This window comes from Elephas maximus, chromosome 6, assembly GCF_024166365.1.
Source record: "Elephas maximus indicus isolate mEleMax1 chromosome 6, mEleMax1 primary haplotype, whole genome shotgun sequence".
NCBI classification, from domain to species: Eukaryota; Metazoa; Chordata; class Mammalia; order Proboscidea; family Elephantidae; genus Elephas; species Elephas maximus.
The window spans coordinates 48,660,398-48,688,371 of NC_064824.1; the positions used below are offsets into that span (position 1 = coordinate 48,660,398).

The window sequence follows — 27,974 nt, forward strand, 5'->3', positions numbered from 1 at the left end:
ATTAGCAAATATTTGTGCAGCACCATTTGCCTGTGAAAATTTACTCCTGTGAGACATAGTATTCATTTTAAAATGCATGACTGTACATTATGTATAGACTACAATGTTTTAATTTATAAATTTCAGCCTTCTTTAATTGCATGAATTTTCCCACAGCTTCTTGTGAATATCTTGATTTTGTTTAATAGAAACATTTTGTATATACTAAGTACTGAGGTAACATTTTGAACAGCATAGGGGCTTCATGGGCTTGCTGCAGATGTTTGTAGGACTCTATTTCCATATAAAACAAATAGTTTGGTATTTAGGTAATACTCTTAGCTAAAACCTGTCTTAGTTAAAACGTGAGTTTATCATCTAAAGTAACCAGAATGAGTAAAATTACAGACATAAGAAAATGTTACATGACAACTTGGTTATTAACACCCCTAGTTTTTGTTTTGTTTTGTTTTTTTGAAGAGGGTATCAGCCACCACTAGAGAGTGCCTCGTTACATTTCTTCTTAATGGCAAGTTAATGGAATATTTTCATTGCACCTTGGACTACAAGAAGTCTAGAGTTTGCCCACTCTTTTGACCTACACCTAAAAGCAATTTCTTGGAAGAAATTTGAAACTGTTCTTTTCTACATGTATGTTTAACTTCCTTTTAAAAAGTAAGATGTATGTAATTAAAACATTTGTAAATTTTACCGACTAGTATTAGTGCCTGACTGCCCATATTTGTTTTGTCTTTTTAACAGTGAGAATATTTCTTTTGTTCTCTGAATAGAGTGAGTGAGTGATCTCAGTTTTATAGTTAATTCTGAACCTATTCAAAAAGCACACAGTCTTTAGCAGGTCACCTTCTTTGGTTGGATTACAGTACCAGTGATGCCAAACCAAAGTTACAAGATAAATCCTTTATATAATTAGCCCTCTTTTATTCAGAAGGAACTGCTGTCCAGCCACTACAAAAGCCCTTGTCTTTTTTCATAATCATGAATGCATGACAGTTAACAAATATTTTGGGGTCTGAGTATGATATTCATACACCAAGGAGAGGATGGTTTTAAAAAGAAATTCTGGGACCATTGTAACTTGAAGAAATGACTAATGAGATACGAATTTTTTTAGCAGATTTACAATTGTGGTGTACGTTGTTCATAGTTTTTTCCCCAAATTATATTTGACAGTAAAGAGGCAGGTGAGTTTTTAGTGAACAGAAGTGAATGAGAAGGGTTATGGATGTGTGTGTTTGTGGGGGAGGACAGAGTGCCATGATAACAAGTCAAAATTAGGTGGTTTCCTGACTACATGTATTAGTGTGTGAACTAAAATTGTTTGCCAGTGGGGTGAGTTTCTTGGGAGCTGAACAGAATAGCAAAAATGTAATCAAAATGATTACCACTTAGATCACTGAATTTGATACATGAACAGGTATTCAATAACACTGTGATTCAGCAGGGTTGTACAGTCAGCCCTCGGTATCTGCGGGTTCTACATCCCAACTGCAGATAGAAAACATTTGAAGGAAAAAAAAGTCCTGTGTAGGCATCCCCTGCTGTAGCCTCCCGCCATCTCACAGATCCTCAGTCCCCCTGGCTCTCGTTTGAGCGTTGTTTGCCTCGCATCTGGTCTGTACTGTGTAGTTAGGCCTACGGTGGTTGCGTCTGTACTGAACGTGTACAGACTTTTTTTTCTTGTCATTATTCCCTAAACAATACAGTATAACAACTATTCACATAGTGTTCACATTGTATTAGGTATTATAAGTAATCTAGAGGTGATTTAAAGTATATGGGAGGATGTGTGTAGGTTGTATGCAAATACTGCACCATTTTATATAAGGGACTAGAGAATATGGATTTTGGTATCCACGGGGGTCCTGGAACCAGTCCCCTGCAGATATTGAGGTATGACTGTATTTAAAAATATTATACAAGAGAACCAGCTTGCTAAATTTTCATCGTTGCTGTGGTCTTAAGAGTGCCTGTGTGAGATATCTTATTTTTAAAATTCTTGCCTTAAATTTCTCAATGCTTTAAATAGAAAAAGGCATTAATATTCCTTGACTGTCTCCAAGGTGGTGGTGTTATGCCATCAAAAGGGAATCAGTTTTTTAAAATCTTTTCTAGCAGGTAATAAGAAAGATGGCAGATATACATGAGACTACTCAAATGTGATTTTTAAAATATGTGTTTCCAAAAAGTCCAGTGGAATGCATGAATGAGTACAGTATAATTTTTCACTTCTGTGAAATCTGTTTTATATTTCATAGTGGATTTTAACTTTTAATATTTCAGTGAGCCCCCTTATTAAAGATATTCTTCCATTTGAACAAGTTTGAAAGCCATCATTGAATGATGAAAATTTGAATTCCAGATGGTACATGAGGAATCAGGTTAAGTAATAATGCTGCCAGATAATATATTTAAATAGAATTCAAATCTGAACTTGAAAAGCATGGTAGTTCCTGTAGTTGCCCGTGGACAGCTTGGACTTCTCTGTACAGCTTGAAAGTAGTCAGGGATTCTGTTGCATATTTAGGAATCATAAAAACGTCAAGAACCTTGAACTATATCATGCCTAAAATAAAAGTGACAGGGTAAGAAACAAAATTAGGGGGAAAAGTAGGAGTGTGTGAAATAAACAAGTAGAGCATATATGTATTTTTTAAGGTAAAAGAATGAGAATAATTAAAAATAAGTGCTGGTTAAAAACTGGCTTAATTGAAACTTACGAGAAAGTATAAATGACTTAAAGGGATTATATTTTCCCTTAAAGTTGTTTCTTCCAACTTTGACTTTGTAAGTCAGTGAGAAAGGCCTAGGTTTTTTTTTATCTCATACTCTTCGTAATTGATTTTCAGGGGGGGTAAATTTGCCAGCCAATCTAGGATGTCCCCAAAATAGCAAATGTTGGCATTGTTAGGCTGAGACTTGGCTGTGTTTATGCCCTACCACATCCCATGTCCATTTTTCCCTAAGCCATTGGAAAAATCTCGTACTTTGTATACAAACATGAGAGTGAAGTGAGTGAAGTCCCCCCACCCCCATCGTGGGTCTTCCTCTTTATTTTCTTTTTTTCATGGTACTTTAGATGAAGGGAAACCCTGGTGGTGTAGTGGTTAAGAGCTGTGGCTGCTAACCAAAAGGTCCGCAGTTCGAATGCACGAGGTGCTCCTTGGAAACCCTTTGGGACAGTTTTGTGCTGTCGTAGAGGGTCGCTATGAGTCGGAATTGACTTGACGGCAATGAGTTTTTTATATGAAGGTTTACAGAGCAAACAAGTTTCTCATTAAACAATACACGTATGTTTTGTGACATTGTTTGCCATCCCCACGACATGTCAACACTCTCCGCTTCTCGACCATGGATTCCTCATTACCAGCTTTCCTATCCCCCCCGCCTTCTTGTCCTTGCCCCTAGGCTTCTGTGCCCATTTTGTTTTGTTTTGCTTTATGGGCCTGTCTAATCTTTGGCTGAAGGGTGAACCTCAGGAGTGACTTCATTACTGAGCTATAAGGATGTCCCAGCTCTATCCAGGACTCTCTGTTGTGATCCCTGTCAGGAGAGTCAGTGGTGGTAGCCAGGGACCATCTAGTTATGCTGCACTCAGCCTGGTGGAGTGTGTGGTAGTTGTGATTAAAGTGAAGTTTTGACTTACAACAGTGCTTCTCACACTTGGATGGGCTTGTAAAATGTAGGTTCTGATTCAGTCAGTCTGGGATAGGACCTGCAGTTCTAACAAGCCACCAGGTGATACAGTTTCTGATGTTTGAAGACTAGCAGTATAGCTAGGCCTAAAGGTTTCAAGCTGTTAATTAGGTTTTGATAACCCAGGCAGATATAAGTTCTTAAAATTACTGTCGCAAAAGGTAAAAGCTAGCCTATTTTATAACTGTTTCAAGTGTATGAATTAGGCATGCAGACTGGTCTTAAAGTCTTCAGATTAAAGTTGAGAATTCTTTATGTTGTTAAGTGTCAAATTTGGCCCCTTTGGAAACGTTTTTAAAAGATAGTTTTTTTTTAAATAAGTCTTCTTGGAATTAAGTATTTCATGTTATGAAGAAACTAGTTAAGCAAATTAGACGGAGTCTATTTTCCCATGAGTATTTTGGAATTATGCATTGCAGGGCTTTTTTGTTGTTAATGTCAATTTAAGTTTTCAAATTTTAGAGATTTAGTCTCTGAGTGTTGCCTTCTGTTATGGGACTTCATTATTTTATTAAGAAACATTAAAAGCAAATACTACCCTTAACTGAGTTTGGCAGTAGAGTTAGCAGTGGCATAATAATAAGTAAGTCGTGTCTGACAGATAATCCCCATCATTTTACTAAAGACTCCTGTGATGACTTCATATACTGTTACATTGTTGAAAATTTCAGTTTTCATTGTAAATGGAGTTTGAGAGAGTTGAATAACTTGACTCTCTGAAAATTAGTTTTTCTTGCATCCTATTGAGGTGTCAATTAGATTTCCCTCACATATTTAATAACCTTGTTTGTATAAGAAGTGCCCTCATCCAAAGCACTTAAGAAAATGTAGCCAGAAGTTAAATGTTTGTTTTTTTAATTGGTTTATCAAAATCTATTGCTGTATCTGTACAACAAATTGGGCTTTGTGGTTTCTCATAGCCCAAATAATGATACATCTATTACTATGTGCCAGGTTTTTTTTTTCTTTTTTTTTTAATCTGAGTCATTTGGGTTTGACCATCTAAAGATAATAGAATACTAGTCTAACAAAATGAGGGTTTACTCAGTTCTTGCAATATTAAATTTTACAATATGGTCTTCCTAACCATTTTTTCCTTTATATACCAAGACTTTTCATCTTAAAAACTCATTGTCATTGAGTCAATTCCGACTCACAGTGACCCCATAGGACAGAGCAGAACTACCTACTTTCTGGTTAGCAGCTGAGCTCTTAACTACTGTACCGCCAGGGCTCCACACCTTTCCTCTCAAAAGAACAAGTAAAACCAGACATGAGATGCCAAGTGGTAAATGCTTAACTTTCCTGGAAAGTACCATTAGAATAAAAGATAACCCCTCCCCTTACCTGAAACTATAAAATTGAAGACAGTATTTTCAATGGTTGATGTCACATGGAAGAAAAGAACCTACACAAGCTTTTATACTCTTAAATAGAGGAAATACTACCTTTAGGCCACAGTATACCAATCTATAATTCTGGATGAAACTAAACTTATTAGCTAGCAAAGGTGTATATTGATAGGGTTTGATGCACTGAGAAGTGATGAAGTCAAAGGGAAAGACAGATTGGACCAAAATATTAATAGAGCAATTAGACCATTTAGTATAGGGACAGTCTATATACTTTGAAAATAACTGGCAACCAGTGGTCCCCAAAAGCTTCTCTATACATAATACAGTGCCATAATTGATGCTCAAATATCTTCAGTTATTATTACAAATATGTGTTATTAATTCAATACCCTGCCCCTAAAAACAGTACATTAATAATTTCTAACAAAAGGCAATTTGTGTTTCTTAAATGGATAAACTGCACATAAACTAGAGAGTTAACTTACAGAATAAGTATCATGGAACTGAATATAGACTATAATGTAATAGCTATTTTGATACATAACTAATGTGTCTGAAGAATATTTTTATAGAATGGGTTTTCATAAAGGAAAATGGAATTGAGAGTAGAATCACTTTTGAGTATAAAAACTGAAGGACAGTAGCCTTAACTAGTAAATTTTTATAGAACAGGTTGGCAAACTACAGCCCGTGAGTCAAAAATGACTTACATTTTTTTAATGGTTGAAAAAAATCAAAGGAATAATATTTTCTGGCACATGAAAATACATGAAATTGAAATTACAGTTTCTGTAATTAAAGCTTTATTGAAACAGTCACACCTATTTGCACATTGTCTATAGTTGCTTTTGCACTACAAGGCAAAGTTGAGTAGTTCTGACTGTGTCGCTGGCAAAGTCTAAAATACTTAAAATCTGGCCCTTTACATAAAGTTTGCCAACCCGTGTTACAGAGAATAGCTTTGTTTATATATGGCATGTAGTCAGCTGGTGGAATGGGGATCTTGATAACATTCCTTCATTATATTATCACTGTTTAGATTTTAGTTTATAAAACAGTTCCCCTAATTCCATTCATGTCTGTTACCGTTGCTCAAATACACGTATACTAGGAGATACTAGTCTTCTAGTACACGTTTTTTTCCCTTATTTAAGTCTCAAATGATAGTTATGTGTTTGCCATGGCTTTTAAGGGACCTTGATGATCTGAAGAAAAGGCACCTTGTGCTCCAGAGATAGCTCACATGGCATGTGAACATGAAATCACACCTGTGAGATAGATCATTTGGGGTATGGAGTGTTTGCTTTCTGTGTTGGTGAGTTATCAATTGCTTTCAACCTATCTTAACACTACCTCCTGTGGAAAGACGTGACCAGTATGCAGTTGGAAAAAGACTGATAGAAAGCAAATCAGTCATTTATTAACCCTGTAATATTTTTGTCCCCCAAATTTGTTAAACTCTAAGAGAGCTTAGTTTTACATTCACAAAATATTTATATTTGATAAGTCTTTCAAATGATTAAAGTTGGAACTTCGCAGAATTACCTATTCAGTCCTTAATTAACTTCACTAGTAAATGGTATGCAGTTTGCTTTGATTGTGTAATGTTTCATACAAAGTTTGAAGTGGTAGACCTACACTAATGAAGTTAGTATTTTCTAGTTAGTTATGATTGGGTTGAGGGACAAAGAATTTATGTCTGATCCACAGTAAAACTTTCATGAATTACTGAGAACTGTTACCACTTGCAAATTGAAACTGGATAATGAAACTTTTTTTAGAAAATGCACTTTTATCTGAAATAAAGCTATGAAATGTCAACAATTCTGTTACTTGTTTTTTTTTTTTAAGTGAGACCTGAAATGAATAACCAAACAGCATAATTGAATATTGTATCCTTCCACAAATGTGGACCATCCATATTCTTATGGCCTGCTTTTCAACCATAAGGTTCTTTGCTTCGTTTATGGTTTTATGGGTTCCGTGGATTTCTAAATCTATAGTTCTAAGTTTGAAAAAATAAAGGTAAACAGTAATATTGAAAGATGGATTTCACAAGAGTATAGCATAGGATAGTGCCATGAGAACTGAACTCAGATGTGACCCACAGACGTCGTTTTTATGAACCTTTTGAAGATGGAATGATTATCTGGTCGCTAAGGTCCTCTGGATCCCTGTAGTCCTGTGAGTCTGTGTGGTGGTAGACACAAAGGATTTCCCTGGAGGCATTGTGCTTTCAACAGTGGCACATGGGGAGAGCTGGGAAGGGAATTTACATGGAAAAAGTGAGATGAACAGGAAAAGTTGAACACTAGATATTGACTACTGTCAATTTGTTAGCATGGTGGTCATGATTGTAAGAGTCCTTATAAGGATGCCTACTAAAATGAGATTTAATAGGATACACTTTAAGATAATGGAAGAAGGGCATTGGTGGAGTAGAGGGAAATGAGATTCAACTGGGTTTATGTTTTTGAGACTAGATGGTGGGTACAGGAGGATTCTATTTTTGTATGTGTTTAGAATTTTCCAAACTTAAAAAAAAAATCAGGCAGAGCATTAAAGTTGCATCTGTCTTTGCAATAGCAACTCCAAAGTGTGCTTTTACAGACCTAAAAGTTGAATTTAAAAAAACCGATCAATCCATTGTAACTAAAACAGCATATACTTTTGAGTGTTTCTAATGTTTGGAGAAAAAAAAATGTATATTGCACAATGGGATTCTTGTCTAGCTTCACCTAAAATTTTAGTCCAGTTTAAGCCAAGATTAAAGACTTGGGAGTGAGAGAATGGCTCTCTGTCCCACCATTAGCATGTGTAGACATGGCCTGACATTTTTTGGGACTGTAAGCTCCATTCATCATCACTTGGACCCCAACATCTACCACAAGGCCTAGCATACAGTAGGTGTACTCACTAAGCATTTTCAAGCATGCATTCTTAAGGCAGTCACACTCTGCGAGTCTCAGACTAAGAAATGAGGGCAGCAGTGTTACTATAGCTCCAAACTTATATGGAAAGATCTTTTGCTTTTTAGGAATGGTAGTCTTCCATTAAGCCACTATTGGTTGGCACTCCCGGCTTTGAGATGCTAATGCTCTGCCACATGCTGCCAGTCCGCTGGATACAGGTGGGAACGATGCCTGAGGTCAGCCTGGGATCCCACAGCTGTTTCTAAAAATGTTATAATCTGAGCCATAAGGAAAGCTTATGGAGCAGTATAGATAAGGTTTTGAGAAGGTATACTTGTGTGCATCTTTAACTACTTTTTTAAAAAAAAGTTTGCTTTATTTGAAAATTTTTGTAGATTTTAAAACCATTAAAAATAAATAATGCACATTCCAGCAGTGGAGTTGATTGCAGAATTACAGATTTTATTAGTTACCAACTTATCACCAGTTTACATTAAATATCAGCTTTATAACTTCAGAACTGGATTAGAAATAAAAGCATCAGCATTAGGTAAGCAAGGAAAAGGTGACACTTGCCACTTTAATGTGTTCAGCATGTTCAGAATCCTCGTTCTAGAAAGAAATAATGTTAAACATTTTCATCATGAAGAACAACTCTGGGTTGATGGAACCGTAATATAACATTGCAGAAGCTCAAAATGTCTATTCTGAAATTTACTTTAAAACCCAAAAGGAAATTTAATAATGGCAGTTTTTAAAATAAAGAACTTAGAGATTTAATGTTGCCTCTAAATTTTATGTGCAAGTCCAGAAAATAATGAGGAAAGTAAATCTAGTTCAATAATTGGAAAAGTTAGTGATGTTAATGTTTGTTTTACTGGAGAATCATTGGGGTTCACATAGAAACAAGGTTGGAACCATCATAAATCATACTGACAGAAAAACCATTAGGCAGCTTGAGAACTTGGGTAGTAGTGGAGAGTCTAAACAATTGTTCACCACAGGATTTGTGAGTCTGGCTGATAAGAGTGATGGATGCTTTGAAGCACCTAAATAGCTTCAACATAGTTGGCTGGAAGCATGCCTGTTCTGCCTGTCCTCTGCACAGTGCCATACATCCAACCTTCATCGATAGCTTGAACATTTACAATAGCGTCGCCATCTTTGAAGGACACCTCATCTGCATCAGCAGCCATATAGTCATACATGGCACGGAAGATTTTCTGTTTGTGGGAATGAAAGAAAAGGAAACATATACTTGGTTTGCAACAATTAACCCAAACATCTAATCATAAGATCCCTTAGAACTTCCTCTGCAAAATTAACTTGTAAAAAAGAGTATGTGCAACCATTAAGAAAGTAAAAAGCCCGCAGAGTGGAAGAAAATATTTACAAATCATATATCTGATCAGCAACTTGTATCAAGAATATATAAACGACTCTTACAAATCAGTAGTTGAAAGCCCAATTTAAAAATGGGCAATCTGAATAGATAACTTCTCCAAAGAAGACACACAAATAGCTGATAAGCACAGGAAAAGATGCCGAATGTCATTAGCCATCAAGAAATGCAAATCAAAACCACAAGGAGTTACCACTTCAAAAACACCAGAATGACTTTAAAAAAAATAACTGGTGCTGGAGAAGATGTGGAAAAATTGGAAACCTCAAACTGGTAGGAATGTAAAATGGTGCTGCCACTTTGGAAAACAGTCTGGCAGTTCTTCAGATGTTAGAGTTTACCATACCCATTGCCATTGAAGTCAATTCCAACTCATAGCAACCATATAGGACAGGGTAGAACTGCCCCATAGGCTTCCAAGGCTGTAATCTTTGTGGAAGTAGCAGTCACATCCTCCCACGGAGCAGCTGGTGGGTTTGAACTGATGACCTTTCAATTAGCAGCCAAGCAATCACTTAAAAACTGCCACCAGAGCTCCTTAGAGTTTACTATAAAAAAAAAAAAAAAATCCACTGCCATCAAGTCCGACTCCTAGCAACCCTATAGGAGGACAGAGAAGAACTGCCCCATAGAGTTTCCAAGGAGCGTGTGGCAGATTTGAACTGCCGACCTCTTGGTTAGCAGCTGTAGCACTTAACCACTACTCCACCAAGATTTCCAGAGTTTACCATATGACCCAGTAATTCCACTCCTAGGTATATACTTAGAGTAATGAAAACATACGTCCACACAAAAAACTTTGAATGAATGTTCATAGCAGCTTTATTCAAAAAACTGGAAACAACTCAAATGTCCATTAACTGATGGATGGATAAACAAATGTGTCATATTCAAAAGAGGAGTATTATTTGGTAATAAAGTATTAATGCATATTACAACATGGAGGAACCTCAAAACATTAAGTAAAAGAAAAGCCAGTCACAAAAGACCATATATTGTGTGATGCCATTTATATAAAATGTCCTGAATTGGCAAATCTATAGGGAAAGATATATTAGTGGTTTCCTAGCTGGGGGCATGAGAATGGGATGGAGAGTAACTGATGATGGGTTCAAGGTTGTATGTTTTGTTTTGTTTTAGGGTAGTGTTCTAAAATTAGATTATGATTATGGTTGAACAACTCTAAATAAACTAAAAACCATTGTATACTTTAAATGGTGAACTTAATACTATGTTAATTTATATTAATAAAGCCATATATACATATATAGTTGTGTGCCATCAAGTCATTTCCCACTCATAGCAACCCTATAGGACAGAGTAGAACTGCCCCGTAGAGTTTTCAAGGCTGTAAATCTTTACTCAGGTAGATGAGCTTATAGCTCACGTAGACTTGTTTCTTCTCTGAGTTTTTGGTTGCCTTATTTCGCTCCTGATGAGTAGAGACCCATAGTTGCGTCTTAGATGGCTGCTCACAAACTTTTAAGACCCCAGATTGTACTCACTTTACTAGGATGCCAATCATGATTTTTGAGAACTCTTATGCCAATTGACTGAGTTGTCCCATGAGACTATGGTCCTAAGCCTTCAAACTCAGAAAATTAATCTTGCAAGGTGTTTGGTTATGTTTAAGGAGTATCTGTATTTGTGTCTTCAAAGAACATATGGGCCTGTACCCACATATTTTTATTTACACATACCTATAGGGAAACCCTGGTGACATGGTGGTTAAGCACTACGGCTGCTAACCAAGAGTTCAGCAGTTCAAATCCACCAGGCGCTCCGTGGAAGCTCTATGGGGGCAGTTCTACTCTATCTTATAGGGTTGCTATGAGTTGGAATCGACTTGATGGCGATAGGTTTGTTTTTTTTAATAGATAATTCTATCTGTTCTCACTTATGTACACATCTGTACCTACCTGTATACCAATTTGCCTATACTCATGTGCTCAAACACTTGTTTTTACTTTGGTTGTGCCGTGCTCACTACATCCACATCCAGTGGTGCTTTTCCCAACACCAAAAATAGCAAGTGTCTTCAGTCTAAAGCGTACTCCCCTCCTCTCTCTGGTAACCATCCATGAACATTGGTCACTCCATATTTATCTAGTCTTCTTATAAAAGATGGATCATACAGTATTTGTCCTTACATGCTTGACTTATTTCACTTAGCATTATGCCCTCCAGGTCCATCTGTGTTGTAATGTGTTTCACATACTCATCATTGTTCTTTATGGTTGCATAGTATTCCATTGTGTGTATGTACCACAATTTGCTTATCCATTCATCCGTTGGTGGCCACTTCTGTTGTTTCCATTTATTTGCTATTGTGAATAAAGCTGCTATGAACATTGGTGTGCATATGTCTGTTCATGTCATCATTTTTAGGTCTCTGGGGTCTATCCCTAGGAGTACGATTGCTGGATCATAAGGTAGTTACACTTATAGTTTCTTGAGAAAAACACCATCCTCTTTTCCATAGTGGTTGTATTATTTTACAGTCCCACCAGCAATGGATGAGGTTTCCAACCTCCCACATCCTTGCCAACATTTGTTGTTATTTGTTTATTTTTATCAGTGCCATTTTAGCTCCAGTAAGATTTATCTCATTGTAGTCTTGATTTGCAGCTCTCTAATTTTTTTTTTTAATGACTAATGATCATGAACATCTTTTCGTATTGTTTGCTGGCTGCTTGGATGTCACTATTAGAATTTTGATTGGAATTGCCTTGAATTTATTGATGTATTTCAGGAGAAAGACAACTTTATAATTATCCTTTTTCTGAAATATAATGGCTATCAACACTTATCTAGATCTTCTTTGATGTCCTCTAATATAGTTTTCTTCATACAAATATTGTTTATTTCATCCTTAAAGTATTTTTTTATATATATATTATGAATGGGACTAGGGGTTTTAAACTATGAATGTTAAAGTAGCCTGGTGAATTTTAAACATAATTTGACTTGTCTCTTCAATTATATTAATGGGGAGATCTAAGATATTGCATGTATATATGTGTGCACATGTACATACATACAGACATTCTTGAAGAACTATTCCAAGTGGCAAATGTTTTAGTTTAAGATAGTGGGTGGGACCAATGAGCCCATAGTGATGCTTTGGTCTAGGTTTGTTTTTTTTTAAAATCATTGAATGATATTTTTAAAATTAATTTGGGTTTGGTGTAGAGAAGGTTTTTTAGTATTACTGTTCATATGAAACCAAAAAAACAAAACTGAGATGTGTAAAAAAAGAGTATTAAAATTACATATATTTTTATTATATCAAAAAGGCTTGGCTAAAAAACTTTAACAAAGACTGGAATACCTCTACCTATAGTCATTATGGAAACCCTGGTGGTATAGTGGTTAAGTGCTACGGCTGCTAAACAAAAGGTCAGCAATTCGAATCCGCCAGGCGCTTCTTGGAAACTCTATGGGGGCAGTTCTACTCTGCCCTATAGGATTGCTATGAGTCCGAATAGACCCGAGGGCAGCAGGTTTTTATAGTCATTACTGCGCATATCAAAAAATAAGACTGGTTTGAGTAAGCCATTTATTATCTACTTACTCCAGCAGTAGATGGATGAGATGGGATAGAAGATACTGTGGTCTGCTGGGTAGCAACTGAAGATGATCGTTGTTGTGGGAGCTCTGTTGTTTTCACCTGTTTGTAAGCTGAAAGGAAAGAGAAAATAGTTCATAAAGACAAAACGTGCCTAAACCAAAAAAACCAAACCGTTGCCATGGAGTCGAAAATGTGTTTAGCAGCTGAGCAGTGTTGTCTTTTTCCACAGCTTAAAAAGAATGATTTTCAAGAAGCAAGCAGCTGATAAAGTTAACGAAAATGAAACATCTAACTTCATGTGCCCCGCTACAATTCTAGTCTTCTCATTAGAAGAGAGGACCTAAATTTTTTTTTTTTTTTAATTCCAAAAGGCCCTTTATAGTAAGCGTCAGTGAGGCTGCCCATGTTTATTAAAGTCGGTGCCATCCTTGTACCTGTTGAAGTTGCATTCAAGAAGATGCCCCCGTCGCTGTAGGTGGAGAGACGGTGGTCGGCAGCTTCAGAATGCTCAGACTTCTCCTCGCCCCCACTAATGCTCAGCGCGCTGGCAGATCGTGACTGCTCCCGGTTCCTACGCTGGGCTTGCACTGGGACAGATGTAATTGGAAGAGGGAGAAAACACAAAAATTACAGAGGGAAAGATCAAAGCTTTCAGTTCACCCACATATGGTGGAAGAAAGGCCTGGTGACTTATTTCCAAACAATCAGTCATTGAAACCCTATGGAGCACAGTTTACCTTGAAACATATGAGGTTGGCAAGAGTTAGAATTGACTGGATGGCAGCTGTTGGTTGGTAATGCTTAACATTAACTGAATTCTCTGTTTGCTAAGCATACTTTTAAGTGGATTTCCATGGATTAAATCCTCACAGTTCTTATTATGTATGGTTATCATCCTCAGTACACCCGTTGCCGTTGAGTTGGTTTGGATCCTCAGTATAGCCAGGGTTCAAATCCAAGAGTCCATCCCTAACTGCTACTCCTTCTACCCCGCCCATATTCCTGCCTCACCAAAATGAATAAATAGTAATATTCACATTCGAACTCCACCTTAACCTTCTTCAGAGCGTCTTCTCTAACTTCCAAATTCATTTAGATGCTCTTTCTCCATGCTCCCTCAATACCATGAGCAGACCTTTGAAAGTGCACGTGTCAGGGTGTAACCACTGATTTACTCATCTCTCTTCCTCACTAGACTAGAGTATAAATCCTTTGAGGACTGCGTTATTCTACTTTTTAACATGAACAAAAGACACAAAGGTTTGCATGCTGTATTCATGAATGAATAATTTTTCCTGACCCAAGACAGCTCAGAAAGGTGCTAAAGATCAAATCCATTCTCTTCCCTTTGCCTATGTGTTTTTCTATTATTTGCCCAATAGAAAGATTTATGACCTTTTTTTTTTTTAAGGTAAAAAAATGATAATGGGCCCTGAAGGAGGTGTGCACTGAGCATGAAACAAAATATTTCTCTAACTTGAACTTGTCTAGAAAATGCAGTTTTGCCTTCTAGTCAACTAGATGTTTTTGTTTTGAACGGGTGACTCAGAAAATGGAAAGCCCTGGAGAAAGGAATTTCAGAGTGGCAAAGCTATTGACTCTAGCCCGCTAAATGGCAGTGTTTGTGTATATCTATAAGGCTTCACAGCATAACATACCATTAATCATGTGTAAGCTTCGAGATTGAATGTTGTCTTCTGCTGGATCATAGTCAAAAACTGAGCCAGGGTTAGTACGCCAGACGCGCAAACCTGGAAGGGAAGCTAATAATCAGAACAGGTCCTCTTGGATTCTTCTAATAACTTGGAAACCCTGGTATGAATTTATACAAGAAAAGGATTGAATAAAACTTATTTAACTCAGGTTCTGCTCATGTCTGTTCCTCAGAGGACAACAAAGCAAAAGGTAAAAGAAAATGTCAGCTCTGCACAATGTGGAATAACAAGCTTTCTTTCACTCTAATGAAAACACAGACTGAGGTCCTTTATCCTTTGACTGGATGTAGGTAATGTCACTTTTGTTCTCCTGATCACCTTTGCCTTCAAGTTGATTTCCCCGTAGAGCTCAATTACCTGTAATAGTCTCCTGGTCCTGGTCGTTTCGTTTTTGTTCCATCTCTACCACTTTTCTCTGAATACCTCGGTAGTTAATGTCACTGAAGTCCTGAGTGTTCTTCTTTACTCGTTCAGTGATAGGGTCCGTCACCACTGGTGTGAAGCAACCCTTGTGTTTTTCAAAGTCTTCATGATATTTCACCTGAAATTTCACGAATACCCTTGATGAAAATATGATGGAGTAACCATTTCCCTTTTTATATGTTCCAACAAGCCAGCCAGCCAATTCTAAAGAATTCCTGACTCACGGTTGAGATGTGCCGTTGGGTCTCCCTCACCCGCCTCATCTCTGGAGTGTCCAAGACATAGGCAGCTTTGCCTTGAATTTGTTTCCGGAAGCTGTCAGAATATAGTACCTGATGGAAGAGAGATCATGAATGAGTACAGGTCATGGTGCTGGCCTAATTCTAAAACCTCAAGACCTTTCCAACAGATGGAGACGGAAGGAAGTGGTGAGGGAGGCATGAAACAATTGAAAGGGCCCAGCCAGACACGGGACTAACAGTGGAACAGCTTAGTGCGAGGACCCGTAGGGCTTGCTTCAGAAAAGACAGGACTTGCTTTGGCTTTGACTTTGAAAATGTAATTTTCATTTTCAAAAGAAAAAAGGCACAGTATAATTTTGAAAGGAAAAGGGAGAAAGTAGCCTCTTGAATTTGCCGGAAATTGTAGCACCAACACAGCATATTCTTTGGTGTTTGGCACTAAATGTGAGACTGAAGGGAATTTGAAAGAACTATCCTTTAAACCAACTGACCTTTTTTTTTTTTTTAAGTTTCCATACATATTTCATAAGCCAATATGATAATACAGAAATTAAAGTCCTACAGACACTAAAGCCCCAAAATATCAAAGCCAAGGAAGGCATAAATTTCAGAATATTACCTGTTTCACAGGGGACCTTAAAAAAAAAGGGAGAGCAGAAGATTGAGGATGTTAGAAGTCAATTTGTTATAGTTGGTTATGTAAGACCACCTCAAAGTAAAGTAAAAGGGGAGAGAAAACACTGGCAATTACTTGTTATGTCTTAGTATGACCATTTCGATTTTAAAAGCACAGTCATGTTAATTTTAGTGTAAATTTTCAGTTGAATAAGAAAGTACACAAGTTTATGGTGTTAACATGTTATTTTCCAAGATGTTGCATTTCTCTCTTTAAAAAAAAAAATTTTTTTAGCGTGTTTTCAGTTGAATAAGAAGGGGCACGTTTTTATGATGTTAAATTGTTATTTTCCAAGTTGTTGCACTACTTCTTCATAAGCCTAGCAAATACCGAGCTAATGTTTTCCTGGTTGCGCTTAGCTCTCTCCATCTCTGGAGTAACAGGTGTCGAAGTCGCTTTCCTCAAATTCTCTTTGTACAATACCTAGGGAAGTGAAGAGAGTGTCCAGACATCAGAGAGGTGAACACTCGTTCTGAGAACCATCATTTAGCTGGTGTTATGCCTCAATCATATCACACTCTATAAGAAATACCTCAGGAAATAAAGCCATTAAAATGTTATTGTATAAAGCAAAAGATTTGGATCCAAAAAGCCAAAAAAGAGAAAAGAATTAAAGTTACTAAAGGATTAAATGGAACAGATGACTTTTTACGAGGCTCAAGGTGCTAAACCATTTAGCAAATAAGGTTAGATGAAACAGGGTATGTTCTCAAAGGGGGTTGAATGTAGTTAACAGTCAAGTCAATTGGAGGTGGTAGGAGGGTTTTTCTGTTTGTTTTCCTTTTAAGTGAGCAAAGAAGGATTTTAAAAGATACACAAAAGTTTTGGGAAAACTGTGAGATCAATTAGTGGGATAACCATTTTGCCAGGCTTGTTAAAAGTTTAAGTTTTTTTTCTTCTCTCAGATCAGATACCGAGCTAAAGTTTTCTTGATTGCGTTTGGCTCTTTCCATCTCGGGAGTAAAGTGTGTGGGGGTTGCTTTCCCCAGATTCTCTTTGTATAACACCTGTGAGATGCAAAGTTGTATCCAAAAGTCACTGGGAGGCAATAGTCAGGTTATCAGATTGATGTAATTGGGGGAGAGGAGGGGACGATATGTGATTAAAAATTAAATTAAAAAAATTTTAATTAAATTATTTGGAAAATATTACTATTAGTGAGACCAGCTCTCAAGAAGAAAGCTTCAAAATAGTTAATGGCAATGGTAAGTGTAGCGTGATATTTAGAGGAGATTCGAATGTAACTGGCATCTTGTTTTTAACCTGGGTTAGGAGCAGGCCAAACTGCAGGGGTTACTTTGCAAAACTAAAAGCAGTTTTGTTTCTCAAGACAATACCGAGCTAATGTTTTCTTGATTGCGTTTGACTCTCTGCATCTCTGGAGTGACAGGGGTTGGGGTGCCTTTCCCCACATTTTCTTTGTACAAAACCTATGGGATCCATTGGATCCAAAAAGCCAAAAAGAAAAAAGAATTAAAGTCACCAAAGGATTACATGGGACAGATAACTTTTTATAAGGGTCAGGGTGCCAAACCATTTGGGAAATAAGGTTAGATGGAAAGGGGCATGTTTCCAAAAAAGGCTGAATGTAGTTACAGCAAGACACACATTTCCAGGGTAGGACCATGCCTGAAATCCTTAAGGACTGCAAGAGATGGCTACAGTGATCCCCAAAGGGGTAAGAGACCACAGTCATTTTATCGCTAGTCAATGAATGATAAGTACCTGGCAGAAAAGCTAAACAGAAGTTACAGGGATGGGGCTGACAAACACTAGGGAAAAGATTGGGGCTGCTCCCAATATAGCAGATGGTTACTGGACCTCTTTTCAGTACTTAGACCTATCAGTACATTTGTAAGCCCTCAAAAAAAGGCAGTGGATTTTCCCACCCCTTTTTCTTTGCTATCATCTAGGCTTTGCCTTTTGCTTTAGTTTAGTACAACAGCAGACATGTCAGTAAGGAAAATATATGTTTTGGGCAATTATTCTATCACTATCATGGTTCACCATTAGGAAACACAGTAGGACATCAAGAAAGTCCTCAACCTCAATGTCCCCCCTTGGTATTATTCTTGGGAATACTGGACGTCGGGGAAATAGCATTCAAGAAGAATTCTGCTAAGTAGCGGTTCTCCAGGTGTGGTCTCTGGACAGCAAAGTCAGTATCACCTGAGAACTTAATAGATACGCCAGACCTACATAATGAGAAACTCTGGGGACAGGAGCCAGCAGTCTGATTAACAAACCCTCCAGGTGATTCCGATGCATGCTAAGGTTTGAGCAGCACTGCGGTCCAGTATCGCAGAAACCTGAGACTGTGTAAATGTTGAGGGCCACAAGGCTGTTCACTACATAAGCTTAAGTCGTCCCCACACAAGCTCCTAAACCCCAAATCAAACTCATTGCCATTGAGCCGATTCTGACTCATACCTTCCCCATAGGACAGAGTAGAACTGCCCCATAGGGTTTCCAAGGCTGTAATCTTCACAGAAGCAGACTGCCACATCTCTCTCCTGTGGACTGCCTGGGGGTGCAAACCACAGACCTTTTAGTTAGCAGCCGAGTGCTTTAACCCTTGTGCCACCAGGGCTCTTTACACAAGCCCCAGTCCCCCAATAACCAGTCCTTTATACACGTTGGTAATATCACAGAGCACAGGCTTATAGGACCTGATTTACTAGAATTTACACTTAAAGATCATGATAAATTTTAAGAACAAACCTAAAATTGATAAAACAAAAATACAGTTCTATTGACACTTTCCTTCTTAAATTGACAATCAATTGCCAAAATTACTACTGGATCTTAATTTGTATCATTACCCTTGAAGGAAAAGATCAGGGGTTATTTTTCCCAAGGTCTCTTTGTCCAAGTCTGTCAGGGTGAAATAAAACCTAAAGTCATAGATGTAAAGACTCAACGAAATCACAGCTATAATGTTGCTGAAAGAGCTCATTACACCCACCCCAAATTTCACAAGTACGTAAAACAAGGAGACCTTGGGTAGAGAGCAAGTTTGGGGAGAGATGAGCAAAAGGATGTTTTATAGGAAAATCTGTTACTTCAGGATATTAGAACTTTAAATTATGGATTAAGGCAATCTTGTTATTATGGGGTTAAGGCTAGGAGTAGCCCTATAGGAAAGAAGGGTAAACTTGGTAAAGAAATCCACAAAATTTAAGTTGTTTAAAAAGTAGGATTAATATGTATTATTTTAAATCCATTAAAGAAGTAGTTTTTTCTTTTCTTGCCAAAGTACCGAGCTAATATTTTCTTGATTGTGTTTGACTCTCTCCATCTCTGGAGTGACAGGTAAAGGGGTTCCCTTGCCCATGTTTTCTTTGTATAACACCTGTGTGATGAGAAAGCATCCAGAAAAACAATGTAAATAACATTTCATTTGTTGTGAATTTAAGCATGAGTTCAACTTCCTTGTTACACAGTATTCCAAGGAACCAGGAGTTACATGTGACAAGACTCCACATACTACTCTAATGGAAGCCATTATTGGGAGGGAAACTTCACACCTGTAGGCAGCAAGGACCTCAGCTACTGCAGAAAGGCTGAGTTACCAATGTTATTTTTTCATCTCTGAGCAGGGTGCCTCCTAGTCAATCACGTGGGGCTTTGAGATTGTTAGAAATTGATTTTCCGTTACCCAAGCAAACAAAGACTTGTTATTTTTTAAAAAGCATTTAAAAGTATCAGATGAAACAAAATCAGAATGGACTGAAATAAAAATTAGAATTCGCAGTGCCATCATAGAAATGAGAAAGGGTGTCCTTCTGCTAAGTGAGCTATATTAAAAGCGAAGGAAGGGAAGTGCGTTCCAAAAAATAAAAGAAGTCATATTAAGAATCAAGTTAATTATGAGGTTAAGTGGCATCTTTTTTTCTCTTTCTTGCCAAAGTACCGAGCTAATATTTTCTTGATTGTGTTTGACTCTCTCCATCTCCGGAGTGACAGGTAAAGGGATTCCCTTGCCCATGTTTTCTTTGTATAACACCTGTGTAATGAGAAAGCATCCAGAAAAACAACGTAAATAACATTTCATTTGTTATGAATTTAAGCATGAGTTCAACTTCCTTGTTACACAGTATTCCAAGGAGCCAGGAGTTATATGCTGACAAGACTCCGCATGCTACTCTAATGGAAGCCATTATTGGGAGGGAAACTTCACACCTGTAGGCAGCAAGGACCTCAGCTACTGCGGAAAGGCTGAGTTACCCATGTTATTTTTTCATCTCTGAGCAGGGTGCCTCCTAGAAAATCATGTGGGGATTTGAGATTGTTAGAGGCTGAGATTTTCTGTTACCCAAGCAAACAAAAAGACTTGTTATTTTTTAACGTGTTTAAAAGTGTCAGATGAAATAAAAATCAGAATGGACTGAAATGAAAATTAGAATTCGTGATGCTATCATATAAATGAGAAAGGGTGTCCTTTTCCTAAGTGAGTTATATTAAAAGCAAAGCAAGGTAAGTGGGTTCCAAAAAATAAATAAATAAAAGAAGTCATATTAAGAATCAAGTTAATTATGTGGTTAAGTGGCATCCTTTTTTCTTTTCTTGCCAAAGTACCGAGCTAATATTTTCTTGATTGTGTTTGACTCTCTCCATCTCTGGAGTGACAGGTAAAGGGGTTCCCTTGCCCATGTTTTCTTTGTATAACACCTGTGTGATGAGAAAGCATCCAGAAAAACAATGTAAATAACATTTCATTTGTTGTGAAGTTTAAGTGTGAGTTCAATTTCCTTGCTACAAAATGGCACAGTATTCCAAGGAGCCAGGAGTTATATGTGACAAGACTCCAAATACTACTCTAATGGAAGCCATTATTGGGAGGGAAACTTCACACCTATAGGCAGCAAGGACCTCAGCTACTGCGGAAAGGCTGAGTTATTTTTTCACCTCTGAGCAGGGTGCCTCCTACATAATTACGTGGGGATTTGAGATTGTTAGGAACTGGATTTCTGTTACCCAAGCAAACAAGAAGACTTGTTATTTTTTAAAGTGTTTAAAAGTATCAGACGGAATAAAAATCAGAATGGACTGAAATAAAAATTAAAATTTGCAGTGCTATCATAGAAATGAGAAAGGGTGTCCTTTTGCTAAGTGAGTTATATTAAAAGCAAAGGAAGGGAAGTGGGTTCAAAAAAAAAAAAAAAAAGAGGAAGAAGAAATGTTAAGAATCAGGTTAATTATGTGGTTAAGCCACATCTTTTTTTCCCTTTCTTTCTGAAATACCGAGCTAAAGTTTTCTTGATTCTGTTTGACTCTCTTCATCTCAGGAGTGATGGGGACTGGAATTCCTGTCCCCAGGTTTTCTTTGTAGAGCACCTGTATGATAAGAAAGCATCCAGAACAAGAAGCAATCAATCTTTTCCCTCTCTTGCAGCAGTTGGGAGCGAGAGGTGAGGGAGGAAAAGAAATGAGTTAGTTAGGGGAAGGGCAATACCCAAAGCTTTAAAACCCAACCAGCCTGAGCCCCATGACGTCCTTAAAAGCAAGGGAATGCAGGAAAGACAGCAACAACTAAGAAATATGAAAAGAAAGTTTTGTTATGGTTTGAACTAATCTCTGCAGCTCCGAGCAAAGACGATCGCTGTGAACGGGATTTTTTTTTTTTTTTTAGTTATAGTTAGGAGGAGTACGGGTGGGGGTGGGGCTGGGGCTTAAAAACAGTAGGAGAGAAACAAAACCAAGGAAGTTATTTTTGCATTCAAAATGCTATTAATCAACTACATAAGGATATTTGGGGTTTATAAACACTGTATATATGAAGATATACACACAAATCTTCTTTTGTTTACTTTCAAAAGAAGTGAAAGTATTTGATTTTTAGTTTGGGTGAACATATTGGGAAGAATTATTTTTGAGGCAAATGGAGAGCTATGTCAGGAAGTTAAAAAAAAAGAAACTGCAGAATATGTGTACAAATACCAGTAAAGACAGAGAAAGTTAGTATAGGAAATGAAATGAGGCCAGCAGTCTGACCTTTGCAGAATAAATTTTTGTAAGCTTTACGTTCACGTCAAGTTTGCCAAAGCAGGATACACGTGAATGTTACGTTTTTAAGAGCTGAAATATACTAAACTTTTTTTTAAGTTAAATGATTATATTTATGTTTAACCAAAATAGGGAAACTGATATATTGGAAATGGCAGCATTAAGTTGCAAACAAGACTTGTGTCAATTTTTTACTTGGTTAAGTTGATTAGATTAAAAATTCTAGTCATTCATCTTATTAAAAATTTTTTTTCAAGTTTTTTTTTTTTTTTCCTTTTAAATACCGAGCTAAAGTTTTCTTGATTGTGTTTGACTCTCTCCATCTCTGGAGTGATGGGAATCGGGGTCCCTTTCCCGAGGTTTTCTTTATACAACACCTGTATGACACAAGAAAGCATGCAGAAAAACAAAAACAACAACAACAACAAAAAAAACAGCAGTCAAGACTGCCCCTTCTTCTACCTTGTAGGGAACTTGATGACCTACAGACAGGAAAGACCAGTTTACCAAGTCAACCTCTCTTTTCAGGTATAGGTCTGGTTGAGAATAATTCCTTATTTCCTTAGCTGAAGTGCCAGGGCATTTGGTATTCAACTTTTATCACTAACCCATATATAAACGCTTATTTTCTGTGTCAGAAATTGAGGAAAAAAAACTTACAAATAATTTCATAAAAGTACCAAAATGCCTAGTGTGCAATAGAAAAATTGCTCTTTAAATAGATTGGCGAATACTTATTTTTCCTAGGCAGAGTGTTTTACAGTATAACAGATATTTAAAACCCCAGGCTAAATCTATGCAACATGGCAAAATTGGTTTTTGTTGAGTAAATTCAAGTTGTACGGAGGGTCAGTTCTAAAAGTCGGTTTTAATATGCAGCCCTGTTTATTTCCCGCAGTATCTAAAATGGCCCTATGCACCAACTGGACAATTTTGCCTAAATGCAACCTGTTTAAAAGTTAATGCAAATGGGCACTTTAAAAAAAGAAATCGTCCAGAACCACCATGATCATGAAAGTCTTCAACTAGGTACAAACAATAATACTATCACTCTAATACAGAAGAAAATAGGAGAAAGTAATTTTTGGAAATGCAAGCTCTTCAAAAAGAGAAATAATAATTAAAAAAACAACAACAACAGGGAAAACAGTGAATAAAACATTCCAAAAGACATATTAACTTACATTGAAAATTTAACAAAATCAAAACATGGTTAGTAAATAGTAATTAAAAACAAAGGAAAGCAAAACAGAAAGACCATGGGACCAAAGAAAGTTACTGATCTAATTATGTGAAAGAATCTCTAACTTTTAGAAAATATTTAAATTGACTATTAAAAACCATTCTGGATCATCCCTTCTCCTCAACCCCCTCAAAAAAAATCCCGCTAAATTTTACTGCTGACATTTGATTATCCATCTCAGGCGTCAATCAAGCTAAAAGCCTTAAATAGAAGTTTTCCCAGACTATTTTGGTATTACTGAGTTTTTCAACAACAACATTAATAAAAAGAGGCAATAACATGAAATGTAAACTCATGCACCAATTTATGTGTTTCAAAAATTCAAAAAGGCTAGATTTCTATTCGTGAAATGACTTGCTTAGAATGAGTATCAAGGTGAAATTGTTTTGTTTTCAATATTGAACAGGTTTCTTCCTTGGTGCTGCAATTTATCCAGACTGGATCCATGCCAAGGTGACCCTGTTCCCAAGCAGAGTCTCTCTTTCTACATGTGGCCTTAAGTCCTTTAGCTTGTAACACTACCTAATCTAGAAACACCACATACAAAGAGTTCGAACTAAATAAAATGTCAGTGGTTGTTTTTTGAAATCAATTAACTTCCAAAGTCCCAGCAGAAACATGAAAGGTGAAAAGAGAAGGAAAGGAACCAATTAAACGTTTTAAGGGACTATTATAGAAAGTATAGGGCGTTAGGATCAAAATGGTAAGTAAAAGGTCTTAAACACGGGAGGATTCTGGTGGTGAGCTTTAAAAAAAAGGATTTTGTTAAGTTGATTATTTTAAAAGGACTAATAAGAAGTTTTATTTTATAGAAGTTATTATGTTTTTTTTAAATATGGAGTTAAAGGGAGCTGCCTCCCAAATACCGAGCTAAAGTTTTCTTGATTGCGTTTGACTCTCTCCATCTCAGGAGTGACAGGTAAGGGGGTCCCCTTGCTCAAGTTCTCTTTGTACAATATCTGTGTGTACAAAATCAACAATCAAATCAGCCTGGGCCCATCTTTCAGCTAGACCTAACTTTTAAAATAGTCTCTGAAAGTATTTTTTCTGTCGTTATGCTGAAGTAAAATAGACTTAAGTAATTTAAAGAAATAGAGCAGCTATAGACAAGCTTTGGGCATTTAGCTATACGGATGCCTACGCAGCATTCAGACGTACATACACAGCTGCTCCTGTAGGGAAGAGTGGTTTGACTTCTCTCAAAGACAGAAAGGTTAGGCCGTGTTTATCAAATAAAGTTCAAGTTAATCATGTTGGTAACACTAAATTAGGGAAACAAAATTTTAAAAAGAGTCATTTTGGAGTACAAAATAAATGTTACTCATAAAGATTAAAACCTAAATAAATATTAGCTTTTCAATGGTCCTGAAAATATTCTCCAAGAGAAGCTCATTTTTATCTTGCATGGTATACAAAACTATTGCTGAGGCCAGCAAATTCGTATTTCTGCATTACTGTGAATTGCTATGACATCTTTGGAATGAAAATGTTTAGGAATTACCTTTTTTTTTTTTTTTTTTAAGAAAAGCAGCAAACACAAAGAGTACATCCAACATGGCAACAATAAATAGAAATAAAATTCCAATTAACATTCTCCTTTTGAAAGGATGTTAGATTTTACTTCAAATTTATCCCACACCAGTTAGAAGCACCTACTGTTATTAAAGGAAGATTGCAGGAAGGAAATCTGAGTATTACAGGTTTTTAAGGGAAGTGATAAATATCTACGTTTTAGGAAAAACAATGAAAAATTCACACCAGAGCTAAAGTGAATACTAAATTAGATTTGCGTCGAAAACTGAGATAATAATTGGTATCATTATATGAATTTAGTAATTTTATGGGTAGAAAAATTACATTTTTGTGATGGGTTAAAGATATTATTTCAAATAAGAATTTTTGCCCCCTAAGAAATTTTTAAGAAATACCGAGCTAAAGTTCTCTTGATTGCGTTTGACTCTCTCCATCTCTGGAGTGATAGGTGTTGGGGTTCCTGTCCCCAAATTTTCTTTGTACAAAACCTGTGAGATACAAAAAAGTATCCAGAAGACACTCAAAACAAGCACAAAGATTGAGGAAGAAAGGAAATTGGGGGTAGGGGATGTGAGGAGGCCACTTTTTTTTAGTAAGGATAATGCTTTTACTTTTTACTTCGCAGCTCTAACGATAAACTCTATGATGCTAATTCTGGGAACACAAAAGTACAACAGAAAGCATTGAGTTATAGGATATAAGTATAATGGTGAAGGATCTTGTGTTAGTTTTATTTACGGTTCCTCAGATCTAAGTATTCACACTTGTCAGTCACAGAAAATGTTAAAGTACAATCAGAAAAGTGAGTCACTTTGTGTAAGTTCAGATGGTTTTGGTCAAGTGAACACACACACACACACACACACACACATAAACACACCCTGAATTGTTGTTAAGATGTTACTTTTTATAAAAGGATGATGGGTTATTCTGGTAAATTTTTTTATGGGACATAGAGTTTCTTATTTGATGTATTTGTAAATACCGAGCTAAAGTTCTCTTGATTGCGTCTGACTCTCTGAATCTCTGGAGTGACAGGGGTTGGAATGCCTGTTCCCAAGTTTTCTTTGTACATAACCTGTAAGAGATAATTAGAGTACCCAAAAAGGTAAAATGACCATGGATCCTTTAGATTACTGCTACAAGTGGGCTATTTGGTGGGAAGCTACTTGTACCATAAAAACAATCTAGCTTTCAAATATGACAATCAAGGAATAAGGGAAAAAAATTCCATAAATATTCATGTTTTCTCTTAAAGTAGCAATCCTACTACCTTGGAAACAAGCTATCGAATTATGCATTTTCTATAGTCAAGAACATTCCTAAAACGTATGAAAAGATGATAATGAATTAAACGACATGAAAAATCAGTGCCTTGACTGAGCAGGTTCTCAGTAGATTTGAAAATTTGTAAATAGGTTGCTTGGTTTTGAATTTTTCTAGTCACACGACACTCTGTTCCTTCCAGGTTGTTGAGAGTTTTCTGTTTACTTCGTATTTTCTAAAGAAAATCGCCAACTGGTAGAAATCCTTAAGGAAACCCTGGTGGTGTAGTGGTTAAGAGCTATGGCTGCTAACCAAAAGGTCAGCAGTTCAAATTCACCAGGTGTTCCTTGGAAACCCTATGGAGCAGTTCTACTCTGCCCTATAGGGTTGCTGTGAGTCGGAATCGATTCGACAGCAACAAGTTTGATTTTTTTTTTTTTTTGGTTAAGAATCCTTACTGGGAGGAGATGTGAACAATTTATTTTTTTAGGAGGGGCTCATTCCCTGAAATTTTTACTGATGATTGCTGGATCATGTAAACTAGTGCTTTCCAAACTGGGGAGTCCCTATTTCTTAGTGATAGTATCAATGGACTGTTGAAACAAAGTCCTGGTGATCTACATCCAAAAATCAGCCATTGAAAACCCTGTGGAGCACAGTTCTACTCTGGCACATATGGGGTAGCCATGAGCTGGAACTGACTTGATGGCCACTGGTTTGGTGTTTTGGTTTTGTCATATGATTATAAATTTTAATGAAAAGCATAAAGGACCTTCACTTCTCAAGCCCTCTTGCCTTCTTGTCTTCTTTCCCCTCTGTTAATGTTAATGTTAACGAGAATTTTTAGCCTTCATTCCCTTTCAGAGGGATGAATTCCATGTTGTATTAGTGAAGGAGGTGTTTGTGTCACAGGTGAATTCCCGTGGCAATATTGTTGTTTTGCTAGGAAATAAATGTTAGGAATCTTTAAAACTCTACCATTTGGGTAACTAAGCTGTGCTTCTTTACCCTGATCCCTCTTCCCCTCTCCCACAGCAAAACAACAGAAATACTCCTGGATGATAAAATAACAACAAAAATCAGAGAAAGGCAAGAAGTGCTATCAAACACCACAGTCACAGGGCAGTTGCTTTCTCATATTAGTGGGCAAAACTCTAAGTGAAATTTGTACCACAAAGAAGTCAGGGTATAAGCAGGAAGTGAAAAAGGAATAAGATCTAAATAATATGAATGATGAGCAAGAGACATATCAAGTATCTTCTAATGGAAATTACATAAGGGTTTGGTTTTCCAGCCACTAGGAAAATCTCTAAAACCAAGCTCCTTCCCTTTTATTGGTCATAAACCAAACCCCAGACTTCACATAGTCTCTTGCTAGTAGCCAACAACTGTTTAGAATCTGCTTGTGGATGGGAAGACGGAGGGGAAGAAGCAGGGCTCATTTGACAGGTCAGGAGAAATGTTTGTGAACCTGATATTTCCGGTGTGGGCTTCCCCCCCTCACGAACACACACACTGTGCACCCATAGAAACCCATTGACGTCGAGTCGATTCTGACTCATAGTGATCCTACAGGACAGAGTAGAACTGCCCCACAGAGCTTCCAAGGAGTGCCTGGAGGATCTGAACTGCTGACCTTTTGCTTAGCAGTCATAGCACTTAACCACTATGCCACCAGGTTCTGCATACTGTGCACGCTTGCCTGGAATTCCTGTTAAAGAACAGGCTGAATACGTAATACACCGTGTTGGCAGGGAATAGCCAGCACCTTAAATATGTAATGCCTTTACAAGAAGGAGAGAGAGCAGAGAATAGCCAGTTGCCATTGAGTCGACTCTGATTCATGGCACTCCCTTGCATGACAGAGTAGGACTGTGCTCCATAGAATTTTCAATGACTGATTTTCAGAAAGATCACTAGACCTTTCTTCCAAG

At 37.1% G+C, this 27,974-nt stretch overlaps 2 protein-coding genes across 51 annotated transcripts in view; one reads left to right on the forward strand and one right to left on the reverse strand.

The window, feature by feature from the left end:
• Positions 1 to 6,877, forward strand: part of RIF1 (replication timing regulatory factor 1) — a 60,653-nt gene extending 53,776 nt beyond the window's left edge. Inside the window, exon 37 of the transcript XR_007517830.1 lies at positions 460 to 6,877. The gene's annotated coding sequence lies outside the window, so the exon portion shown is untranslated. The remainder of the gene's footprint in view (positions 1 to 459) is intronic.
• Positions 6,878 to 8,404: 1,527 nt separating this feature from the next.
• NEB (nebulin) overlaps positions 8,405 to 27,974 on the reverse strand; it is a 249,303-nt gene continuing 229,733 nt past the window's right edge. For 31 of the 50 annotated variants that reach the window (XM_049887235.1, XM_049887234.1, XM_049887223.1 and 28 more), the window contains 17 exons: positions 25,760 to 25,852; positions 25,170 to 25,262; positions 24,108 to 24,200; positions 22,283 to 22,375; positions 21,237 to 21,329; positions 20,571 to 20,663; positions 19,906 to 19,998; positions 19,252 to 19,344; positions 17,330 to 17,422; positions 16,907 to 16,999; positions 16,323 to 16,415; positions 15,299 to 15,406; positions 15,009 to 15,192; positions 14,595 to 14,687; positions 13,371 to 13,523; positions 12,940 to 13,046; positions 8,405 to 9,186 (listed from right to left, as the gene is read on the reverse strand). In XM_049887235.1, coding sequence (XP_049743192.1) covers positions 9,013 to 9,186; positions 12,940 to 13,046; positions 13,371 to 13,523; positions 14,595 to 14,687; positions 15,009 to 15,192; positions 15,299 to 15,406; positions 16,323 to 16,415; positions 16,907 to 16,999; positions 17,330 to 17,422; positions 19,252 to 19,344; positions 19,906 to 19,998; positions 20,571 to 20,663; positions 21,237 to 21,329; positions 22,283 to 22,375; positions 24,108 to 24,200; positions 25,170 to 25,262; positions 25,760 to 25,852 — 1,842 coding nt within the window. In that variant the 3' untranslated portion in view covers positions 8,405 to 9,012. The remainder of the gene's footprint in view (positions 9,187 to 12,939; positions 13,047 to 13,370; positions 13,524 to 14,594; positions 14,688 to 15,008; positions 15,193 to 15,298; positions 15,407 to 16,322; positions 16,416 to 16,906; positions 17,000 to 17,329; positions 17,423 to 19,251; positions 19,345 to 19,905; positions 19,999 to 20,570; positions 20,664 to 21,236; positions 21,330 to 22,282; positions 22,376 to 24,107; positions 24,201 to 25,169; positions 25,263 to 25,759; positions 25,853 to 27,974) is intronic. The other 19 variants (XM_049887187.1, XM_049887186.1, XM_049887189.1 and 16 more) reach the window with 19 other exon arrangements.